Source organism: Lontra canadensis, unplaced genomic scaffold (assembly GCF_010015895.1).
Source record: "Lontra canadensis isolate GAN:19392208 unplaced genomic scaffold, GSC_riverotter_1.0 scaffold18, whole genome shotgun sequence".
Taxonomy (NCBI): Eukaryota; Metazoa; Chordata; class Mammalia; order Carnivora; family Mustelidae; genus Lontra; species Lontra canadensis.
Window position 1 is genome coordinate 16,420,035 of NW_022631012.1, and position 21,681 is coordinate 16,441,715.

At 36.2% G+C, this 21,681-nt stretch overlaps 1 protein-coding gene across 1 annotated transcript in view; it reads right to left on the reverse strand.

Moving 5' to 3' along the window:
- Positions 1-2,800: 2,800 nt before the first annotated feature.
- Positions 2,801-21,681, reverse strand: part of HSPE1 (heat shock protein family E (Hsp10) member 1) — a 39,799-nt gene continuing 20,918 nt past the window's right edge. Inside the window, exons 3-8 of the mRNA XM_032860155.1 lie at positions 16,069-16,169; positions 10,113-10,155; positions 9,849-9,935; positions 5,030-5,109; positions 3,391-3,502; positions 2,801-3,262 (exon numbers count right to left, since the gene is read on the reverse strand). Coding sequence (XP_032716046.1) covers positions 3,131-3,262; positions 3,391-3,502; positions 5,030-5,109; positions 9,849-9,935; positions 10,113-10,155; positions 16,069-16,169 — 555 coding nt within the window. The 3' untranslated portion in view covers positions 2,801-3,130. The remainder of the gene's footprint in view (positions 3,263-3,390; positions 3,503-5,029; positions 5,110-9,848; positions 9,936-10,112; positions 10,156-16,068; positions 16,170-21,681) is intronic.

Genomic DNA, 21,681 nt, shown 5'->3' on the forward strand with positions numbered 1-21,681 from the left:
AAAAACAAACACAAGGTATATAAATAAAATGTAGAATTTAACTGTGCAAAGAGAACTATAGGAAACCTTCAAGCAAAAATTGTCATCACATAGACAGTAGGGCAAAAGACCCAGGGAAAAAACAATTTAGTTCTATTACAATGAATTTCACATCAGTTAGTAAATATGTTTAAAACTATAACATGGGGGGCGCCTGGGTGGCTCAGTGGGTTAAAGCATCTGCCTTTGGCTCAGGTCATGATCCCAGGGTCCTGGGATTGAGCCCCACATCGGGTTGTCTGCTCAGCAGGGACCCTGCTTCCCACTCTCTCTCTGTCTGCTGCTCTGCCTACTTCTGATCTCTGTCAAATAAATAAATAAAATCTTAAAAAAAAAACCCAAACCCATAACATGGTCCTTGCTAACAATGTAATCATGGATTTCTAATTTGATTCTGATATTAAAAAGCATGAACTCATTAAGAATTTAACTGAGAAACTGTTTGAGAAACCCAAATTTACAGAGAAAATCAGAAATATAGATACACAAAAGAATGATACTTAGAGAAACATAAATTATTAAAAGTTAGTTTTCCAGATACGATAGAGGAAACAATGAGCTGACTATAGGATCAAAATAATTTAGGGAAAATAAGTTTTAACTTTCAGATCAATGTTGGATAATCAAAAGTGCAATCTAACTTCCTTATTGTCCAAAATTGAGTTTTCTATACCCCTCTTCTTAGAAGATTTATTGTATAATTCCTTTGCTAGGCTAATTTTTTAAAATCCCACTTAGGGGGTTAAAGCCTCTGCTTTCGGCTCAGGTCATGATCCCAGGGTCCTGGGATCGAGCCCCACATCAGGCTCTCTGCTCTGCGGGGAGCCTGCTTCCTCCTCTCTCTCTCTCTCTCTGCCTGCCTCTCTGCCTACTTGTGATCTCTGTCAAATGAATAAAAGTCTTAAAAATAAATAAATGAATAAATAAAATAAAATAAAATCCCACTTAGGTACCATATATGTGTATTTTCAAAATTCTGTACACAGTATTAAAGAAAAATAGTAACTTTCATTTAGGTCTTACCTAGTACAGTGAGTGAATTTCATAGTACAACGAATATGAATGAGATGTCAGTATGAATACAAAAGCAAGCCTACAAACTGATGTTTCTTTCTGGGTTTGTTTTTGTTTTCATGATCACTTCCAAACACAGTATAGGGAAAATGGAATGAGTAAGAAAAAAACATCGTATTTTATTTCCCCCATTAACACCAAGTCATAGTATTCAGAATGTATTTCAAAATACTTAGCCAGATCACCAATTCCATCCACTGCCTTAGTTCAAATGTTCACTAAGAAAATAAGCAAACAACAGAAATCCATTATGAAACTCCATCTATAGAGAACAGCTACATTGCTATATATAATTTATTAACTTAGCAATTTAGTCTCCCAATATTTACCAAGTTTGTGTAAAAATTTCTATTCCCATTGGTTTATAGTGACATTAATATAAATGCATAATTTCAAAGTCAACATTCCTTTCACTATGAACATAAAACTTAGAAAGATACTTGTGGGTTACAGTAAAGTAATGACTGGCTGCTGGGATAGCACTGTTCAAGGCCGAATACGGTGGAAGGCTTAGAATGGCATAAATATATACACACACTCTCAATACACTACTACTTCCCACATTTCTGCTATACATCCTTGTTGTATAATATGGTATAAATTATTTCCTCAAACTTGAAAAAAAAATCCAGATGAATACATTTTCATCTTCACTTCAAAATAACCCTTTTAAATGAAAAAGAAGTTCCCATTTGTTAACTCTGTTCAAGAGATGGATTTAAATATTTTCTTCACTACGTGTATAATATTTTTTTTACCCCATCTTAGTGCCTCATTACAACCAGTTTAACAATAAGACCTCCAGTTGTTGAAAATTGCATTCAGTAGATTAAAAGGTTGTAAAATCTGCAGTTGAATCTTTAAGATATGAATCATAACAAAGTTCAAAAAATGTATGACCATCAACACCCTGGAAGCTGTGAATTATTGCCAAAAAACTCACAAGTGCATATAATTCAAACATAAACTTTGTGGGGAAGGAATGTAAAATAAATAATATTTTTCAATTCTATTTAAATGTTACTTAGATGCTTAGATGAAAGGATTAATACTACCAACAGGAAGAATCAAACTATTTTAAAGACTGCTTTCCAAGTAATTAGAACAATTTTGCAAAACAAAGATAAGCAAGAGCCTATGCCAATACATTTTTCCTGTAGTGTAATGTAATTGCTAATATGAGGTATAATCTGTAAGCAATTAATACAAATATAAATAGGTATAAGCCACACTAACTCACAGTCTGGTGAAAAGCTTCTCAGCTACTGTAGTTTGGATAGGGAGTTAAAAGAAATGAGAACGGAAGGACAGGGCAGGTTTCCAGTGGGAACATCATTTACATGCCTTATCATTATCATCATATTGTATTTAACAGTCCACTGTTGCAAAAAGGGAAATCCTTTCCAAGTATGCTGGTCTAGAATATACTTTAGTAGCACAGTAAGATTATTTAAGTATTACTAATACTTCATTTGCATTTATATTTGGATTATACACATAATCATATGTATATCAAAAACTATAAACAATTTTAAAACATTTTCATCTCATTTCTGAAAAGTTAACAGTTAAGACTGAACTATGTACTACAGAATTTTCTAGAATATCTAAACTAGGGGTAAAACCAAAAGAAAACTTGACTATTTCTTTAGTAAATGGCTTGTGCGAAACCTCAAGCTCACTCATCTTTTTATAGATGGGTTTATTTGATGAGGATTGTGATCCAATGATTGTTTAGCAGCAATTTTACCAAACTGTAAATTCTTTATTAACAGGCATTATAAACAGATAATACTAATCTTATTTAAAAACCATGAGTGCCACACTGGTGAATATACAGCTCATGAATAACTTAAAAAGTATTTCCCATTTTAAAAGGCAACACTCAGCATACAAAAACCTATACTAAACAAAGAAGCTATAATATGGATACATGATTGATGTGTCTAAAATGATATATATACAGTACATAATTATTAATTATGTAATCAGTACATTTTTTTCTATATGATTCCCTTCATGCTTCACTTTCCCCAGAAACTGAATTCTGAACTTCCTCTTCTAAAATTGGTACAATCAGGTTATCCTTGGACATCAAATTATATTTCATCACAAATTTAGTAAACCGGTGACACAAAAATGTTTCGTTCTGTAGAGAGAAAGGAAAAAAAGCAATTTTAGCTTACTATTCAGAACCAAAAAAACTAGACATAGCATCAACATATGACCACTATCATTCGCTAAACATGCGTCTGGACACTGAGGAAATACACTTACTTCATATTCGTCAAATATCTGCCGATGGTGGAAATACGCATGTGAGAATATCCTGTAAATCCTACGGCACACCGATCCCAGTTTTGCTACAGAGGATTCCTTTATGCTAACCCTAGAAATAGGAAAGAAATCAGAGTTATAGAGCTGGACAGATCTCATGGAAAAATAGTCTCATCTTCTCAATTTGCCAAGTGTGGAAACTTAGACCTAGGGGAAAAAAAGTGACCAGTGCAAGGTCACAGTGCTAGTAGGGGGCAAGACAGGACTACGACCCCTGTTCTTTACTCCTAGGCCAGTGCTGTATCTACCTAACCACAGCACCCAAGAAACTCACTGTTGTAACTTTTGAAACTTTAAAGTTCATTGCAATTAAATCCCTGACAAATCAAAACTGACTAAAACTTAATACTTTGTCCACTAAAGATGATTAAAACCACTAAAGGGAATTGTTTTATTCTATACAACTTGACTTTTTAATAAAAATGCCTCCAAATTTTGGTATTAAAAAAATGTAAAGGGGCACCTGAGTTGGCTCACTTGTTAGGCATCTGCCTTTGGCTCAGGTCATGATCCCAGGGTCCTGGGATCGAGCCCCGCATCGGGATCCCTGCTTGTGGGGCTCCCTGCTCCTTTTCTCCCTCTCCCACTCCCCCTGCTTGTGTTCCTGCTCTTGCTATCTATCAAATAAATAAAACCTTAAAAAAAAAAAAAAGTAAAAAAAAAATTTAGGGGCACCTGGTTCAGTCAGCGGAGTGGGCGACTCTTGATCTCGGGGCTGAGTTTAAGCCCCATGTCAGGTGTAGAGATTACTCAAAAATATAAAATTTTTTAAAATGGGGCACCTGGGTGGATCAGTGGGTTAATAAGCCCCTGCCTTCACCTCAGGTCATAATCTCAGGGTCCTGGGATCGAGGCCCGCATCAGGCTCTCTATTCAGTGGGAAGCTGCTTCCCTCCCTCTCTCTGCCTGCCTCTCTGCCTACTTGTGACCTCTCTCTCTGTCAAATAAACAAAATCTTTAAAAAAAATTTTTTTTAAATGTACATAGGATACTGAAACAAAAAATAGTATTTTTAACATATTTTATATGACCTCTATATTTGGGGGAAAGAACTTCCAAATCTATCCACCTGGTAACAGATACCTTAATTGAATGAAGGCCAGGCAACAAATCTCTCTAATAATATAATACACAGAAGCTTCGTCCCAGATCTTAAAAACCTATAGGCAAGATAAGGAATCCTTCAACAACAAGCAGTCCAACCTAGGAAGTTCTGCTCTCTAGGCATACCATGTAAGAGGACGCTAGCTCTAGCACAGAGATTCAAGTAAGTCAGTGTGTAAGTAGCCCAACACTAAAGCATGAGGGGGAGAGCCTCGGAGGACATACAGCAGCAGCGACTACTCTTGACTAACCTGACCTGTGAGCTTCAGGGGCCAAGTCCTGTGGCTTTTAGTTTAACCACAACCCTAAATTTCAAAATTTGAGTAATTCTGAACTAGTTAAACATATAATAGCATAAAAAAAAAGTTTTAAAGAATACAATGCAGTAACAGCAACCTAGTTTGTTTTAATAAAAATACCAATCTTCTAAATTAAATCCAAAAAGTTTAACACTAAGTTTAAAAGTTTTATTTACCTGCTAGGAAAATATTTATTGCTATTCAGAAGACATGCAGCACCATCGAGTGTATGTCTAGTATAGTCTATTGCAGGACACTATAAAAGAAAGGATATACATGAGGTCTGTTTATTATATATTTGTCTTATTCCAAAAACCTGAGCATGTTTGAAGAAAAAGTCTCTTACAATATCAGAATGATTGTAAAATTCAATGTTACAACAAATAAAGTTATATTTAAAAAGTTAACAGGTGAAATTAATTTTAATGATATATTTTATTTAACTCTATATAGCCAAAATTATGTCAACATATAATTGATATAAAAATTATTAATGGGCTTCTTTGGGGTATTTAAAAAATAAGATGTAATTCACATACCATAAAATTTCTCTTTTAAAACATGTAACTCTCAAGTTTTCAGTATATTCATAAATTTATGCTACCATCACCAACTACATTCCTGAACATTTTCATCACCCCAAAAAGAAACCCACTATCAATCAGCAGTCAATTCTCATTCTCTCCTCCCCCTAACTTGGAGCAACAATTAATCTACTTTCGGTCTTCCATGGATTTGTCTATTCTGGGTATTTCCTAAAAATGGAATAATATGGGGATGCCTGGGTGGCTTCAGTCAGTTAAGCCTCAGACTCCTGATACCAGCTCAGGTCATGGTCTCAGAGTCACGAGATCCAGCCCCACACTGGGCTCTGCGCTGGCCATGGAGCTTCCCCTAAGAGTCTCCCTCTCCCCGTCCCTCCCCCTTTCAACGCCCCCCTCCCCCACGGACACATTAGCTCTCTCACTCTCTGTCTCAAAAAAACAGAAAAGAAATAATATGTGGACTTCTGTGTCACTTAGCATGTTTTCAAGGTTCATCCATAGTGTAGCACTGAGTACTTTTTTTTTATTCAAAATCTTTTGAGAGTTTAATGGTTCTAATATATACAAAATGTTGTAATCCCTTTTAACTTCCTTTTTATGGCTGAATAATATTCCACTGTGTGCATACACTACATTTTATCTGCTTATGCATCCTCAGTTATTGAAAACTTGGTCATTTCCATGTCTGGCTATTATTAACAATGTGACTATACTAGTGTACAAGTTTTGTATGGACATATGTTCTCATTTCTCTTGGGTATATACCTAAGAGTGGAATTGCTAAGTCATATAGTAACTATGCTTATCTTTTTAAGGGACTTCCAAACTGTTTTTCCAAAGTGGCTACAGTATTTTACAGTCCTATCAGCAGTATATGAGGGTTCTACTCTCTCGACATCCTGGCCAACATTGGTTATTCTCTTTTTTATATTTTAATCATTCTAGTAGATGAATGGTATGCCATTGTGGAGTGTATCTTTTCTTTTTCCATTTAAAAAAATGTGGTGAACTATATTTCAGATGAGGGCGCCTGGGTGGCTCAGCTGGTTGAGCAACTGCCTTCCGCTCGGGTCATGATCCTGGAGTTCTGGGATTGAGTCCCGCATCTGGTTCCCTGCTCTGCAGGGAGTCTGCTTCTCCCTTTGACCCTCCCCCTCTCGAGCTCTTTCTCTCTCATTCTCTCTCTCAAATAAATAAAATCTCTCTTTTTTTAGATCAATTTATTTAATTTAGACACAGACAGAGATCACAAGTAGGCAAAGAGGCAGGCAGAGGAGGGGGGCAGGCACAGGCCCCCTGCTGAGCAGAGAGCCTGATGGCGGGGCTCAATCCCAGGAGCCTGAGATCATAACCTGAGCCGAAGGCAGAGGCTTAACCCACTGAGCCATGCAGGTGCCCCTCAAATAAATAAAATCTTAAATAAAAATTTTTTAATTTAAAAAATGTATTTCAAATGAATTTCGCCATTTCAACTTTTTTAAAAGTACAACTCAGTGGCATTAATTACATTCACTATTGTGCAACCATCAATACTATGTGTTTCTGACCAAAAGTTTTTCATCATCCCAAACAGAAACTCTATAAACCATTAAGCAACAATATCCCATGCCCACCATCCTTTCTAGATATTTCATGAAAGTGGAATCATACAATATCTGTCCTTTTCTGTATGGTTTACTTCATTCAGCACGATGTCCTCAAAGTTCATCAACATTGTAGCATGTATCAGAACTTCACTCTCTTTTATGGCTGAATAATATTCTATTCTATACATTCTGTTGATCCACTCTCATCGTGGTTTTGATGATTAATGATGCTGAGCACCTTTCCATATGTTTTCTGGCCATTTGTTTACCTTCTTTAGAGAAATGTCTATTCAAATCTTTTGCTCACTTTTTATTTGGGTAGTCTTTTAACTGCTGAATTGCAACAGTTCTTTATGTATCTGAATACCAGACCCTTATCAGAGATACAATTTATAAAAAACATTTTTCCCACTCTTTAGATTGTCTTTTCACTTTCCTCACAGTGTCAAGGCAAAAAAATTTTTTTTAAATTTTGAAAAAATCTGATCTATATTTTCTTCTTTTATTTGTACTTTTGGTGTCATATCTAAGAAATCAGTGCCTAGTCCATGTGAAGAGTTACACATGTGTTTTTTTCTAAGAGTTTTATAATTCTGGTTGTTTTATTTGGCTTTTGATCCATTCTCAGCTAAATTTTGTATAAGGTGTGAGGTAGAAGTCTAACTTCATTCTTTTGTATGCAGATATCCAGTTATCTCTTAGTAAGATACGTGATATCGCCTTTTTGTACTAACTCTTTGAAACTGGTATTTTACTTTACACTTAGAGTACATCTCAGATTGGACTACCAACATTAAATGCTCTGTACCACATGTGGTTCATGGCTATTATTGTATCAGTATAACTTTAGATCTTTAATTGGTTTCTGAAAAAAAATTTTTTTGGAGTGGGAAGAAAAGTTTTACCTTGTTTTAGCTGCTTCCTTCCTTCCCTCCCCCCCCCTCAATTAATTCTCAGGTAACTCATCCTACTTTCTATCATTTTTAACAGCAAAAAGTTGGCAAAATACAGAAGGTTACCAAAAGCAAAGTTTTATAAATTCTATTCTGCCAAGCATATATGTAAAATGCTACTGCGGTCTGTATGTGACTGAAAGGGCTAGCAGATAATAACACATTATAACCTTTGTCACTTACACTAAGTGTCACTTATCACTGTGTACAGTTAATTCAATTTGCTGCAATGAGTCTCTTTAATTCTCAAGACATTGAGTAAATCATCACTGGTGCGGAGTACCCTAACTCTTCTATTTCAGAATCCTGCCATTCTTTTAACCCAAAAGAGCAACTCTTTTAGCTACTAATCTGTTAGTTGCTATTATTTCCTGCCTGCATAATTATTCCAAGAGTTCAGAAAGTATCCTTCCAAGATTTTCTTTTATTTTTACATTTAAATCCCTTTCCAGAAAACTATCCCTTGAATATTCTACCATGATCTTCCCTTGACATATAAACAATTCAGTGGAGCTTGTCTTCAGCAAGCAATGTTACAATTTTAAGACTCATTCACAGGACTCAATGCTGATGATCATCCTATCTTACATTTAATATTAATCAAGAAAAAAGTAGATGTGACAATGAGAGTACATATAAATCTCACAATCGCAAACTGGGTATCTTTTCTACTCTAAAGTGAGAATAAAACATCCTTACTATTTGCAAAAATTAAACTTGTCTTCTTGATTCAATTTCTTAATTGCAATTATCATGTAATTCACTATACTTATTAAGTAGCAATTTCAGTAACTTATCAATAAACTGCTATGTGGGTTTTCCCAGATGTAAAATGATACAAAATCTTAATATTGCTTCAATTAACTAACACACACACACAAAAACAGCCTGAATAAAATCAGTCAACCAAATAAGCACTATTTGCTTAGACAGGTACAAGATACTCCTTATTTTAGAAAATTTACATTCTCAAATAAAAGAACACCAAATGTTCACTTTGCAACTAGAAAGTCACCTGTTGTCAAGTCTTAGAAGTCTAGCAATAAAATGATTATCTGCAGGTCTATAATTCTACAAAACTGGCCTAACCCAAATATTTTCAGTACGTTTAAGTGTCAAGTAAAAAGTACTACAGATTGAAAGGAAATGCAGATCAAGGGAAATGCAATGCATAAACAAACCGGCTGTAATTACTGAGATAATTAAGGAAAATTGAATTATGTGCTATTAGATAATATGAAAGAATTATTTCTAACTAAAAATGTTCTATAAACAATTGCTACTTCCTATATCCTCACCTTGACAAAAACTAAATGAGGAGAAAACAAGAATAACTTTTTCAATGTAGGACCAACTATGGAGAGGAAAATCTATGGTTGGTTTCAAATATTTTAGTATATGTGCTGCCGAAGCGAGCACGGTTGGTTTCAAATAAAGGGTAGGAAATATTAATAAAATGTAGAGCAAAAAATATTGACCTATAAAATCAGAGAGTCCTAAAGCAACATTACATTAATAGATTAAGCATCAACTAGTAATCACCAACAGTTACTCCTATCAAAAGAAATTATAACTAGAAAAAGAAAAAATTATGACTGAATCAAAAAACTAAACACGTATATGTCATCCATTATACATTAGATATCAGCATGATACGACAGATGTTATTCTGTGATAGCCAGTAAATCATAAATTGAGTTCTAACCCATGATATTGCCCAGTTACCAAAAAATTAACACTAATTCTAAGAAATTCTAAAATAGCACAGTGGCAATAAATTTGCAGTGAAGAACTCTAAACCAACTAGCAAAAACAAACAGCAAACTAAACACTAAAAATTTATCTACCACTCTCTTGGAGAGATTAAGGTTATGATGATTTTATCAGTCATTCTATTTCATAATTTCTCACCTCTTTTGGAGTTTTATGAGCTGCACAAAGAAAAATCCACTGTTCAGTTGCTGTCATCTGAGTACATGTATCTGGATGGCATTCACTCTGTTAGAAAAGAGTTACATTTCTTAATATATAAAGTTTATCATTTGGGTTACTACATTTCCACATAAAATTCTAGAATAATTAGAAATGATGGCTAAGTCCTTGTAAACACCTTAAGTTAGAAAAACAGAAAAATCAGGACTTCCAATTATAGCTTTAACTTAAAGAAAGTATTACCTGAAGTTTAACAGCAAGTCCATTTAGTTCAAGACAGAATTGCCTAAAAATGAAAATACATAAATGAAAAGTCTTATCCATTCTCCACATTATTTTTAGAATTTCTAATTATAAAAACAGAATCCCATTCGTACCATCCTTCCTCTCTCATCACCATTATCAACCACCATTGGAATTTACAGGGCACATTTCTTAAAAAGACATACAGATTAGTAAGTAAAACCCCAAACTAACAACCGTAATAACGTTCAATATCAGAGTACAGTGAGCTGATCAGACTTATACACTGGAAATTCTGAGAAGTAATCTGTAAATATATACTAAAACCCTTAGGAAGTGTATATTTTTTTCTAAGTCATTCTCCTAAGAATCTATTCTAATAAAATAATCAAAATTCCATGCAGATATATGTACAAAGATGTTCAGAGAAAATACACATAAAAATTTTTTATAAACATTTTTTTGAAATATTCCAAATAATCAGCAATTGCAGAGTTGTAAACTGTTGGTATATATATGTTGTATATACACAAACGGTATATAAACAATAAACTACTGGTATATATATGCTGTATATACACAAACATTCATATAGAAAAAGGACTAGGGGCACCTGGGTGGCTCAGTCAGTTAAGGGTCTGCCTTCAGGTCAGGTCATGATTCCGGGGTCGTGGGATATGCCCTGTGTCACGCTCCCTGCTCAACAGAGTCTGCTTCTATCTCTTCCCTCCCCGTTCCTTGTGCTCACCCCTCTCTCATAAATAAATAAATAAAATCTTTAAAAAAAAAAAAAAGACTAGATAGATCTTTTATATGCCTATATATTTTACAAGTTTTGTTCTGATTACAAACAACATACTCCTTATAAGAAGTCAAACACGAACATATAATGTACAATAAGAAAATCCTCCATAATTCTACTACCTCTTCCCAAAAGTTATTATTTACAACTAAATTTGATTTTCTATGCAGAGTAAAATATATTGGGATCATATCATACATAATTTTGTAACTTGTTTTTGGTCACTTAGTAGATTGCAAGCATTTTTTCATGATATACTTCTCTTCTAAAACTGCCAAACTAAGAATTATAAAGCCTAGAACAATGCTCAGAACCTAGCGTTTTATATACACACACACACACACACATATATATATATTTTTAAGTTTATTTATTTATTTGACAGAGAGATCACAAGTAGGCAGAGAGGTGGGGGGGGGAGGCTCCCCGCTGAGCAGAGAGCCCAATGAGAGGCTCGATCCCAGGACTCTGAGATCATGACCTGAGCTGAAGGCAGAGGTTTAACCCACTGCGACACCCAGACACCCCCAAAAATATTTTTGAATAAATGAAGAATGAAGGAAATTTCATAGCATCAAGATTATCTTTTTTTTTTTTTAACCATTTTTAAGATTTTATTTATTTAACAAAGAGAGACATAGCAAGAGAGGGAACACAAGCACGGGGAGTGGGAGAGGGAGAAGCAGGCTTCCCGCTGAGCAGGGAGCCCATGTGGGGCTCGATTCCAGGACCCAGGGATCATGACTGGGGCCAAAGGCAAATGCTCAACCAACTGAGCCACCCAGGCACCCCCAAAATGATTTTTATATGATATGTCATTTTTATATCATTGTATATGAAAAGACAATCATTTATGTTATAAAGCTACCTTACTTTATTGCTGTCAAACTACTGAACGCACTACCTCTTAAAAATTTACCAATCACTATGTTTCCCCAACAAATGAGAACAATCTGATTCCCTAAAAATACAAAGCTACAAAGGTAAAAGACAAGACAGTCCCAAAGGGCAGAAAAAAAAAAAAAAAAAACCTGCCCACATATGAAAGAAAAACTATTTATTTAAAGTTTATGATAACAGAAGAAATCAAATAGCCAAATTTTCACTTGTCTGTGAATGTATTTCCTTTGAGATCCCTAACAATAATGCTCTTTTTAAATCACAAAAATATCACTATTTCTGAATCAGCACATCACCCTCTACTCCCCCATATCTATAACTTGCATGTTTCAGGTTTTCGAGTTGTTTTCCACTCAGTAATAAAGACAGGTGGTGAAAAATAAGTTTCTCATCTAGTTTAGCTCCCTTAGGGCCAATAGCAAAATTAAGCTACCGATCTGGCAGTGCTATGGGTACAATCTGTGGCACACAGTGCAAATTTAACAGCTTCAAGTTTATTCAACATAGGGCTAACAGATACAGTTGTGCAGCTGAAGAGACAAGCCAGAGCTGAAACCCAGCCTACACTGTAATCTCTAAACCATGCATCCTGGCATGGGATTGTATCCACTCAGAAGGGGCATCTCTTCCTATTATAAATATTCCATATGGGCTAGTGAGAGATTTGAACGAAGTCTCGTTAACACCATAATTATCAACTATATTAACCAATAAAAAAGAGCAAGTATTAAGCCTCAAATCAATTACATCAAGCACATGAAAAACACCAAAAAGTTACTTCTGAAACTCTTCTTGGTGAACTATAAAGATGTATAGACTATGATAAAGACACAAAAGAATATATTTGTGATGTATAATACATAAATACAAAACCAAAATAAATTGAATATTCAATGGGAAAAAAAGTAAAAATAACAGCACCAGAACAGGAGAAAGATTTTATAAATGTGCAATATAAAATATTACATATTTTATAGTCTAAGTTAAATAGGGAGGAAGAGTTGTTCTTACATCTGAAATTAAGATCTTGTTTACTAAAATCAGCCCTTGGGGGTACCTGTTGGTAAAGCATGTGACTCTCGATCTCAGGGTTTCAAGCCCCATGTTGGGTATGGAGCCCTATAATAAATCAATCAATATAAATTTATGAACTCTAAAATCAGCCCTCACTTCTTTGGAATTACACTTGTGGAAAAAACATCCTCATTTATTTTCATCATTAATCCCAACAGGTAAGTAGGTCGTTATTTTCAAAGCTGATTAAAGTAAGGCAGAGAATATGCACTGAAGTGCTACCTTGATTTATAAGAGCAGGAAAATATCTACATGTTCATACTTTCAATTATCATGCATTAAGATGTGGTTTTTAAAAACTGGATCTGGAAAAATGAACTATTGGGACTTCATCAAGATCAAAAGCTTTTGCACAGCAATGGAAACAGTCAACAAAACCAAAAGACAACTGACAGAATGGGAGAAGATATTTGCAAACGACATATCAGATAAAGGACTAGTAATCAAAATCTATAAAGAACTTATCAAACCCAACATCCAAAGAACAAATAATCCAATCGAGATATGGGCAGAGGACATGAGCACACATTTCTGCCAAGAAGACATCCAGATGGCCAACAGACACATGAAAAAGTGCTCCACATCACTTGTTATCAGGGAAATACAAATCAAAACTACAGTGAGACACCACCTCACACCAGTCAGAATGGCTAAAATTAACAAGTCAGGAAACCACAGATGCTGGTGAGGATGTGGAGAAAGGGGAACCCTCCTACACTATTGGTGGGAATGCAAGCTGGTGCAGCCACTCTGGAAAACACCATGGAGGTTCCTCAAAAAGTTGAAACAGAGCTACCCTACGACCCAGCAACTGCACTACTGGGTATTTACCCTGAAGATACAAATGTAGTGATCTGAAGGGGCACGTGCACCCGAATGTTTATAGCAGCAATGTCCACAATAGCCAAACTATGGAAAGAACCTAGATGTCCATCAACAGATGAATGGATAAAGATGTGGTATATATGTACAATGGAATACTATGCAGCCATCAAAAGAAATGAAATCTTGCCATTTGCGACAACGTGGATGGAACTAGAGGGTATTAAGCTGAGCGAAATAAGTCAATCAGAGAAAGACAATTATCATATGATCTCTCTGATATGCGGAATTTGAGAGGCAACGTAGGGGGTTTGGGGTAGGGAAGGAAAAAAATGAAACAAAATGGGATCAGGAGGGAGACAAACCATAAAAGACTCTTGATCTCACAAAACAAACTGAGGGTTGCTGGGGGGAGGGGGGTAGGGAGAGGGTAGTTGGGTTATGGACCCTTGGGAGGGTATGTGCTATGGTGAGTGCTGTGAAGTGCGTAAGCCTGACAATTCACAAACCTGTACCCCTGGGGCTAATAATACATTATATGTTAATTAAAAAAATTAAAAAATAAATTGGATCAGGGTGACTGCCGGCTCAGTCAGTAAAGCATGCAACAATTAATCTTGGAGTTGTGGGTTTGAGCCCCATGATGTGTGTAGCGATTACCTAAATATAAACTCTTAAAACAAAACAAAATTAGATCAAGTAGTCAAGTGATTTGTCCAAGAAACTGGTGGAATACAAAGAAGTCTTAGCAACCTGATATTACTGAACTATTATGATAAGACATTATGTCTTAGCAATGTCTAGCAAGAAATGTAATCTAATTTATTTACGGAAAGTCCTATTTCTACTCCACATATTATGTAAAAATCAACTCAGAATATAACAAACCCTGATGAACATATATTTCATGCTACATTCTTTATATTTCACCTATCAACTCATCTCAGCTCCCATTTACAGTGGCAAGTTTGTAACTTCCGGAAACAACTTCGTAACTTTAGGATTTAGCTGTTTTTAAAGTTAACTCTAGTTGGGACGCCTGGGTGGCTCAGCTGGTTGGACGACTGCCTTCAGCTCAGGTCACGATCCTGGAGTCCCAGGATCGAGTCCCGCATCGGGCTCCTGGCTCCACAGGGAGTCTGCTTCTCTCTCTGACCTTCTCCTTGCTCATGCTCTCTCTCACTGTCTCTCTCTCAAATAAATAAATAAAATCTTTAAAAAAAAAAAAAGTTAACTCTAGTTAACTAGTCATTCACTAGTCATCAATTTGCTCATTTAAAGGGCATCATGAAAAAGTGCCCAAGCTCCTTACCTCAGAATTACAATTAAGTTTTTAAAGATTCATTTATTTGAGAGAAGAGAGTAACCACATGCATACACATATGCTTGCAAGCCAGGGGGAGGCGCAGAGATAGAAAGAGAATCTCCAGCAGACCACCTGCTGAATGTGGAGCCTGACAGGGGACTCAATCTCATGACTCTGACTGAGATCATGACTTGAGCTGAAATCAAGAGTCAAACACTTAATCTACTGAACCACCCAGGTGCCCCCAAAATTATAATTAATCTTTATTTATCACATGGAAGACTAGAAATTCACAGTAGGCAACTCATCAGATACCAAGCCTAGAATAGGGCCTTCTTGTGATCCTCTATAGGAAAATAAAGTTTGGGGTGCCTGGCGGCTCAGTGGGTTAAGCCTCTGCCTTCAGCTCAGGTCATAATCTCAGGGTCCAAGGATCGAGCCCCACATCAGGGTCTCTGTTCAGCAGGGAGCCTGCTTTCCCCTCTCTCTCTGCCTGCCTCTCTGCCTACTTGTGATCTCTCTTTCTCTCTCTCTGTCAAATAAATAAATAAAAATTTTTTTAAAAAATCTTTAAAAAGAAAAAAGAAAAATAAAGTCTATCTTGAGTGGATAAATTGAAATAATGCATTTGTGGTTAAGACAAACTGTGTAGAGGCACCTGGCTGGCTCAGTACATAGAGCATGCAACTCTTGATCTTAGGGTTGTGGGTTCAAGTCCCACTTTGAGAGGTAAGGTGTAGAGATAAGAAGAAAAGAAGATAAGGAAAGAGGGAACCGGGACCCCTGCACCCCCAGGAGGAGAAAGAGAGAGAAAGAAGAACAAAAAGCTGTGTAAATAGAAAATAATGCCCATATCCATAAATGAAGAAAAAAATCAGTAAATAACAAAGATGAAAACTTTGTAACACTGAAAACACAAAAGCTTTAAAATCTGGCTGTTTAAAGTCTGCGATTACATAAAGATTTTATTTATAATTCAAAATCATCAACATTAAAGATTATTTTTACAAGAGGAAGTACTACTACTATTTTGATACATCATAAAGATTTACCTTAAATGTTCATATTTCCATACACCTTCATCTTGGCCTTCAGGTGGTTCAAGTATTTTGTCAATATTGGAACAGTCTGCTCTTATGTTTTGTTGAATATACTATAAACAAAAAAAGTCCTCATAGTTAATTAAGATATTATACTTCATGGTAAATCTTCTGTTAAATATATTTAATTTTTGAACACATGACTGCTCTTACGTTCCAACTTTTTTGGGTTATACATAAAACAAGAAACCAAGTACAAAATCATAATCACTAATTCAGAAGAAAGGAGGTAATCCTTACCTATGCTTTCTCCAATTCAACCTCTTTGGGGTAAGATCTACCATATAAATGCAGATACGGTACTTACCAGGACTGGATATGGGATCAAAACTGTAAACTACAATCTTCCTAAGAACATAAAATGTAGACGATATAACTATGGTATACAGTATAGGATTCCACTAATATCAATTATCTAGAATAGGCAAATCTATGAAGACAAAAATAGTAGTTGTTTAGGACTGGGGGAAGAAGAGGAGACAAAGGAGAACAGAGATAAGTGCAAATGTAAATGAAATTTCTTTCAAGGGGGAATGGAGATCTTCTAAAATCAGACTGTTGTGATTGTGTACAACCTTGTGAATATACTAACAACCATGTATATATATTTTAAATGAGCGATTTCTATGGTATGTGATATCCCATAAAGTTGTTTTCAAAAAATGTCCAGCAGAAAAACTAAGTTAAAAGAAAAATAGGCATGGACATTCACTTTTAATTTATGCAAAATAAAACTTTAAATTTCAGATCTTTTTTTTTTTTAAAGATTTTATTCATTTCAAAGACAGAAATCACAAGTAGGCAGAGAGGTACGCAGAGAGAGGAGGAAGCAGGCTCCCCGCTGAGCAGAGAGCCCGATGCGGGGCTCGATCCCAGGACCCTGAGATCATGACCTGAGCTGAAGGCAGAGGCTTTAACCCACTGAGCCGCCCAGGTGCCCCATAAATTTCAGATCTTTTTAATGTTTCATGGATTCTATGATATAAATACTGTGAAATATGAATAGGTTATATTAGCTTAAAATGCCTGATTACAGAAACTGAACAACTACAGGGCCTATTAAAGCTATCGTTTATGCTTATTTTCAGGCAGTATTTCCTGAAGATTACGCTCATGTCAAAAATATGCTCAAAAGATTCTGACTCCCTAATGCCTACTTAAACCACTCTCCCTAACTTTCTGACCCAAAGTTCTAAATTCCAAAGTTCCGCATGAAACTGATTTTCTCCTCAAGCAGAAAAGAGCAAATTCTTTACCTTTTCCACTGGCCACCTCAAACTCCATACAATTTTTTTTTTAAAGATTTTATTTATTTGAGAGAGGGAGAGAGAGAGAGAGAGAGAGAATGTGTGTGTGTGTGTGTGTGTGTGTGTGTGTGCATGAGCAGGGTGAGTGGAAGACGGAGAAGTTGACTCCCCGCTGAGCAGGGAGCCGGATATTGGGCTTTAGCCCAGGACTCTGGTATCATGACCTGAGCGGAAGGGAGACTGAGCCACCCAGGCACCCCCACACTATTCTTTCCAAATTCTCTCTCCCCAGCACATTCAAATCGTTTCTGGTTATTCTAGTACTCACAGAACTCAGTCTGATTTCCTCCATTTGTCACTATATAATCTAAATTAGCAATTTGTCTATGCGCTCTTACCTTTCCTGCTCCCATCACACCTCCTATAGAACTCTTACAAGCATTTATTTATATTTAATATGTAACAGTTATTATCAAGGGTCTCCCTCAAATAAAAAAGAGAATTTTAAATTTTAGTATTAGCATCTGGCACATAGGAGATTTTTAACAAATTTGTACTGTCTTTTCCTAAATTATATTACTTGAAGTCAAGGATAAAGATATGTAATTACCTAAAATGTTAAAGCCATGAAAGATTAGGGATGAAAAAATTTACCAGAAATGGAGTGTGGTCCCTGATTCTTTAATATTCTTTAGTGGTCCCAAAGACAGTTTGGTAGTGAGCACACAAAAATATATTCTCTGCAATATGGTTTGCTCGTAATATTAATATTAATTTTTTAACTACATATTTAGTAACTGAATTTACGTATAATTATTAAAGTTTTTATAAGTAGAATTATAAGCTGTCAATCGTTAGGGAATCTAAATTTTTTTTTTTACTGATGATTTATCAAAACCTGTTTAGCCTGCTAAAACAAAAATATCAACATTTTCTATGGGATTAAATAAAACCAGAGTCTAGGGGCACGTGAATGGCTCAGTCGTTGGGCATGTGCCTTTGGTTGTAATCATAACCCCAGGGTCCTGAGATCAAGCCCTGCATTGGGCTCCTTGCTCGACAGGAAGCCCGCTTCTCCCCCTCCCCTGGCTTGTGTTCCCTCTCTCGGTCGCTCTCTGTCAAATAAATAAAATACTGAATAAATAAATAAATAAAACCAGAGTCTAGACATAATATTCAAAATGTCCAGAATACAATCCAAAATTACTTGGTATACAAAGAATACATGAAAATCTCAGTACAAGAAGAAGAGTGTGCTGGGGGAAGGGAGTTGTGGGAAGTTGTTATTGTTTAATGGGCACAGAGTTTCAGCTGTTAAAAGCTGAAAAGTTCTTTTAAAAAAAGATGAAAGGGCAACCCTTTTGGGTCCCTTCCTCTTTGGGAACTTTTTACTATCACTCAATAAACTGCTTTGCTGACCACCAAAAAAAAAAAACAACAAAAAAAAAACCCCTTCAGATAGAGTTGGTAATGATCACACAATAATGTGAATGTACTTAATGCCACAGAACTGTACACTTAAGGGGCCCTAGCTGGCATAGTCGGTAGCACATGCAATTCTTGATCTCAGGGCCATGAGTTTGAGCCTCATATTGGAGGTAGAGTTTACTTAAAAAATTAAAATCTTAAAAAAAAATACATTTAAAAATGGCAAAGTGGTAAATTTTATCCTACATATATTTACCACAATAGAGAAAAGCAGAGTGAACACCCAACAAGAAAACCAGAAGAAACCCATGCCAAGACACATAATCAAAGTGCCAAAAACTAAAGATAAGCCATTGAAAAAAGATACAGGACCTACAAAATGTTTAAAAAACTGTAGCTTTCTCATCAGAAACCACAGACAGCAGGGAATGGCACATGTTGAGAGCGCTGAAAGAAAAGAAGAGTCAGGGCACCAGTGTGGCTCAATCAGTTGAGATTCTGCCTTTGGCTCAAGTCACGATCTCAGGGTCCTGGGATTAAGCCCTGCATTGTCATCATCGAACTCCCTGCTCAGGGGTCAGTCTGCTTGTCTCTCTCCCTCTGCGCCTTCCCCATACCTTGCTCACTCACTTCCTCTCTCAAATAAATAAAAATCTTAAAAAAAAAAAAAAAAAAAATCGTCAGCCCAGAATTCTGTATCTAACAAATATACCCTTCAGGAATGAAGATAAGGACATTATCAGAAGAAAGAAAACTAAGGATAAATCCAAGCCAGCAGATCACTCTGAAAGAATTGCTAAAGGAAGTTCTTTAGACAGAGGATATAAATAAATAAGTAAGTAACAACAAAAGAAAAATTTAGACTATCAGGAGCAATCGAAATTATAAATATCTGGGTATAAATATAATAAACCATTCTCCCCCCGAGTTCTTTAAAATTTGTTTGGCAGGTGAAAGCAAAAAATGTAACATTGTCTGATGAGGTTTTCAATGTAGGTAGATGTGATACAGACGACAAAAGCATAAAGGGATAATGGGATCTATAGGTAAAGAGTTTTTACATTTTAATTAAAGTGGTAAAATACTGATTCTAAGTAGACTGAAAAGTATTTAGTAATCTCCAGAGCAATTACCAAAACATCATATAAAGAGATACCTGGGGTGCCTGGGTGGCTCAGTTTGTTAAATATCTGCCTTCAGCTCAGGTCATGATCCCAGGGTCCTAGAGTGGAGGCTCACATCAGGGTCCTTGCTAAGCAGGGAGCCTGCTTCTCCCTCTCCTTCTACCCCCCACACCCCTAGGGCATATGTGCTCTCTCTGTTGAATAAATAAAATCTTTAAAAATAATAAAAATAGGGACACCTGGATGGCTCACTCAGTAAAGCGTCTGCCTTTGGCTCAGGTCATGATCCCTGGGTCCTGGGATCAAGTCCCACATCAGGTTCCCAGTTTAGCAGGGAGTCTGCTTCTCCCTCTCCCTATCTCCCTCCTCCTGCTTGTGCTAAGAAATAAGTAAAATCTTTTAAAAAATTAAAAATAAAAATAAATAAGTAGATACTCAAGGGGTGCCTGAGTGGCTCAGTTGGTCAAGTGTCTGCCTTCGGATTAGGTCATGTCTCAGGGTCCTGGGATCGAGCCCTACACTGGCTCTCTGTTCAGCAGGGAGTCTACTTCCCTGTCTCCCTCCACCTCTGCTCCTGAACCATGCACATGCACACACTCTCTCTGTCAAATAAATAAATAAAATCTTTTAAAAATATTTTATTTATTTATTTGACAGAGAGAGAGAGTGAGAAAGGGAACACAAGCAGGGTGTGTGGGAGAGGGAGAAGCAGGCTTCCCGCCAAGCATGGAGCCCAATGCGGGGCTCAATCCCAGGACCCTCGGATCATGACCTGAGCAGAAGGCAGACGCTTAATCAATGAGCCACCCAGGCGCCCCAAATAAAATATTTTTAAAAATAAAAATTTAGGGGCGCCTGGGTGGCTCAGTGGGTTAAAGCCTCTGCCTTCGGCTCAGGTCATGATCCCAGGGTCCTGGGATCGAGCCCCACATCGGGCTCTCTGCTCTGCAGGGAGCCTGCTTCCTCCTCTCTCTCTCTCTGCCTGCCTCTCTGCCTACTTGTGATCTCTGTCTGTCAAATAAATAAATAAAATCTTTAAAAAAAAAATTTAAAAAGATAATCAAAATTAGAATTAAAACACTAAAAGTGGGGGTGCCTGAGTGGCTCAGTTGTTAAACATCTGCCTTCAGCTCAGGTCATGATTCCAGGGTCCTGAGATTGAGCCCCATGTTGGGTTTCCTGCTTGGTGAGTCTGCTTCTCCCTCTGCTGCTCCCCTGTTTGGCTCTCTCTGTCAAATAAATAAATAAAATCTTTTTAAAAAAGAAAAGAAAAATAAATAAATAAGGAAATAAAATAGTAAAAGTGCTCAATCTGTAAAATGGCAGAAAGGGGGAAAGGAACAAAAAAAAGGAGGGAACAAACTGAAAACAAGTAATATGATGGCAGACCTAAATCTAAACATAACCTACCAGTAATTAAATTAATATTAAATGGCCTAAATATACCCACTAAAAGACAAAGACTATCACAAAGAATAAGACAGCCATACACTGACTGTAAGAAACTTACTTCAAATATAATGATATAGGTAGGTTAAAAATAAAAGGATGGGAAAAGATATACCAAACAAACATCAATCAAAAGGAAGCTGCAAGGAATGAAAAGTGGTTCAAAACTAAGAAAAAAAAAAAAATCAGAGCACCTGGTTGGCTCAGTCGGGTGGAGTGCATGACTCTTAATCTCGTAGTTGTGAGTCTGAGCCCCACAATTGGGTATAGAGATTACTTGGAAATAAAAATTCTAAAAAAAAATTTTTTTTTTAAAG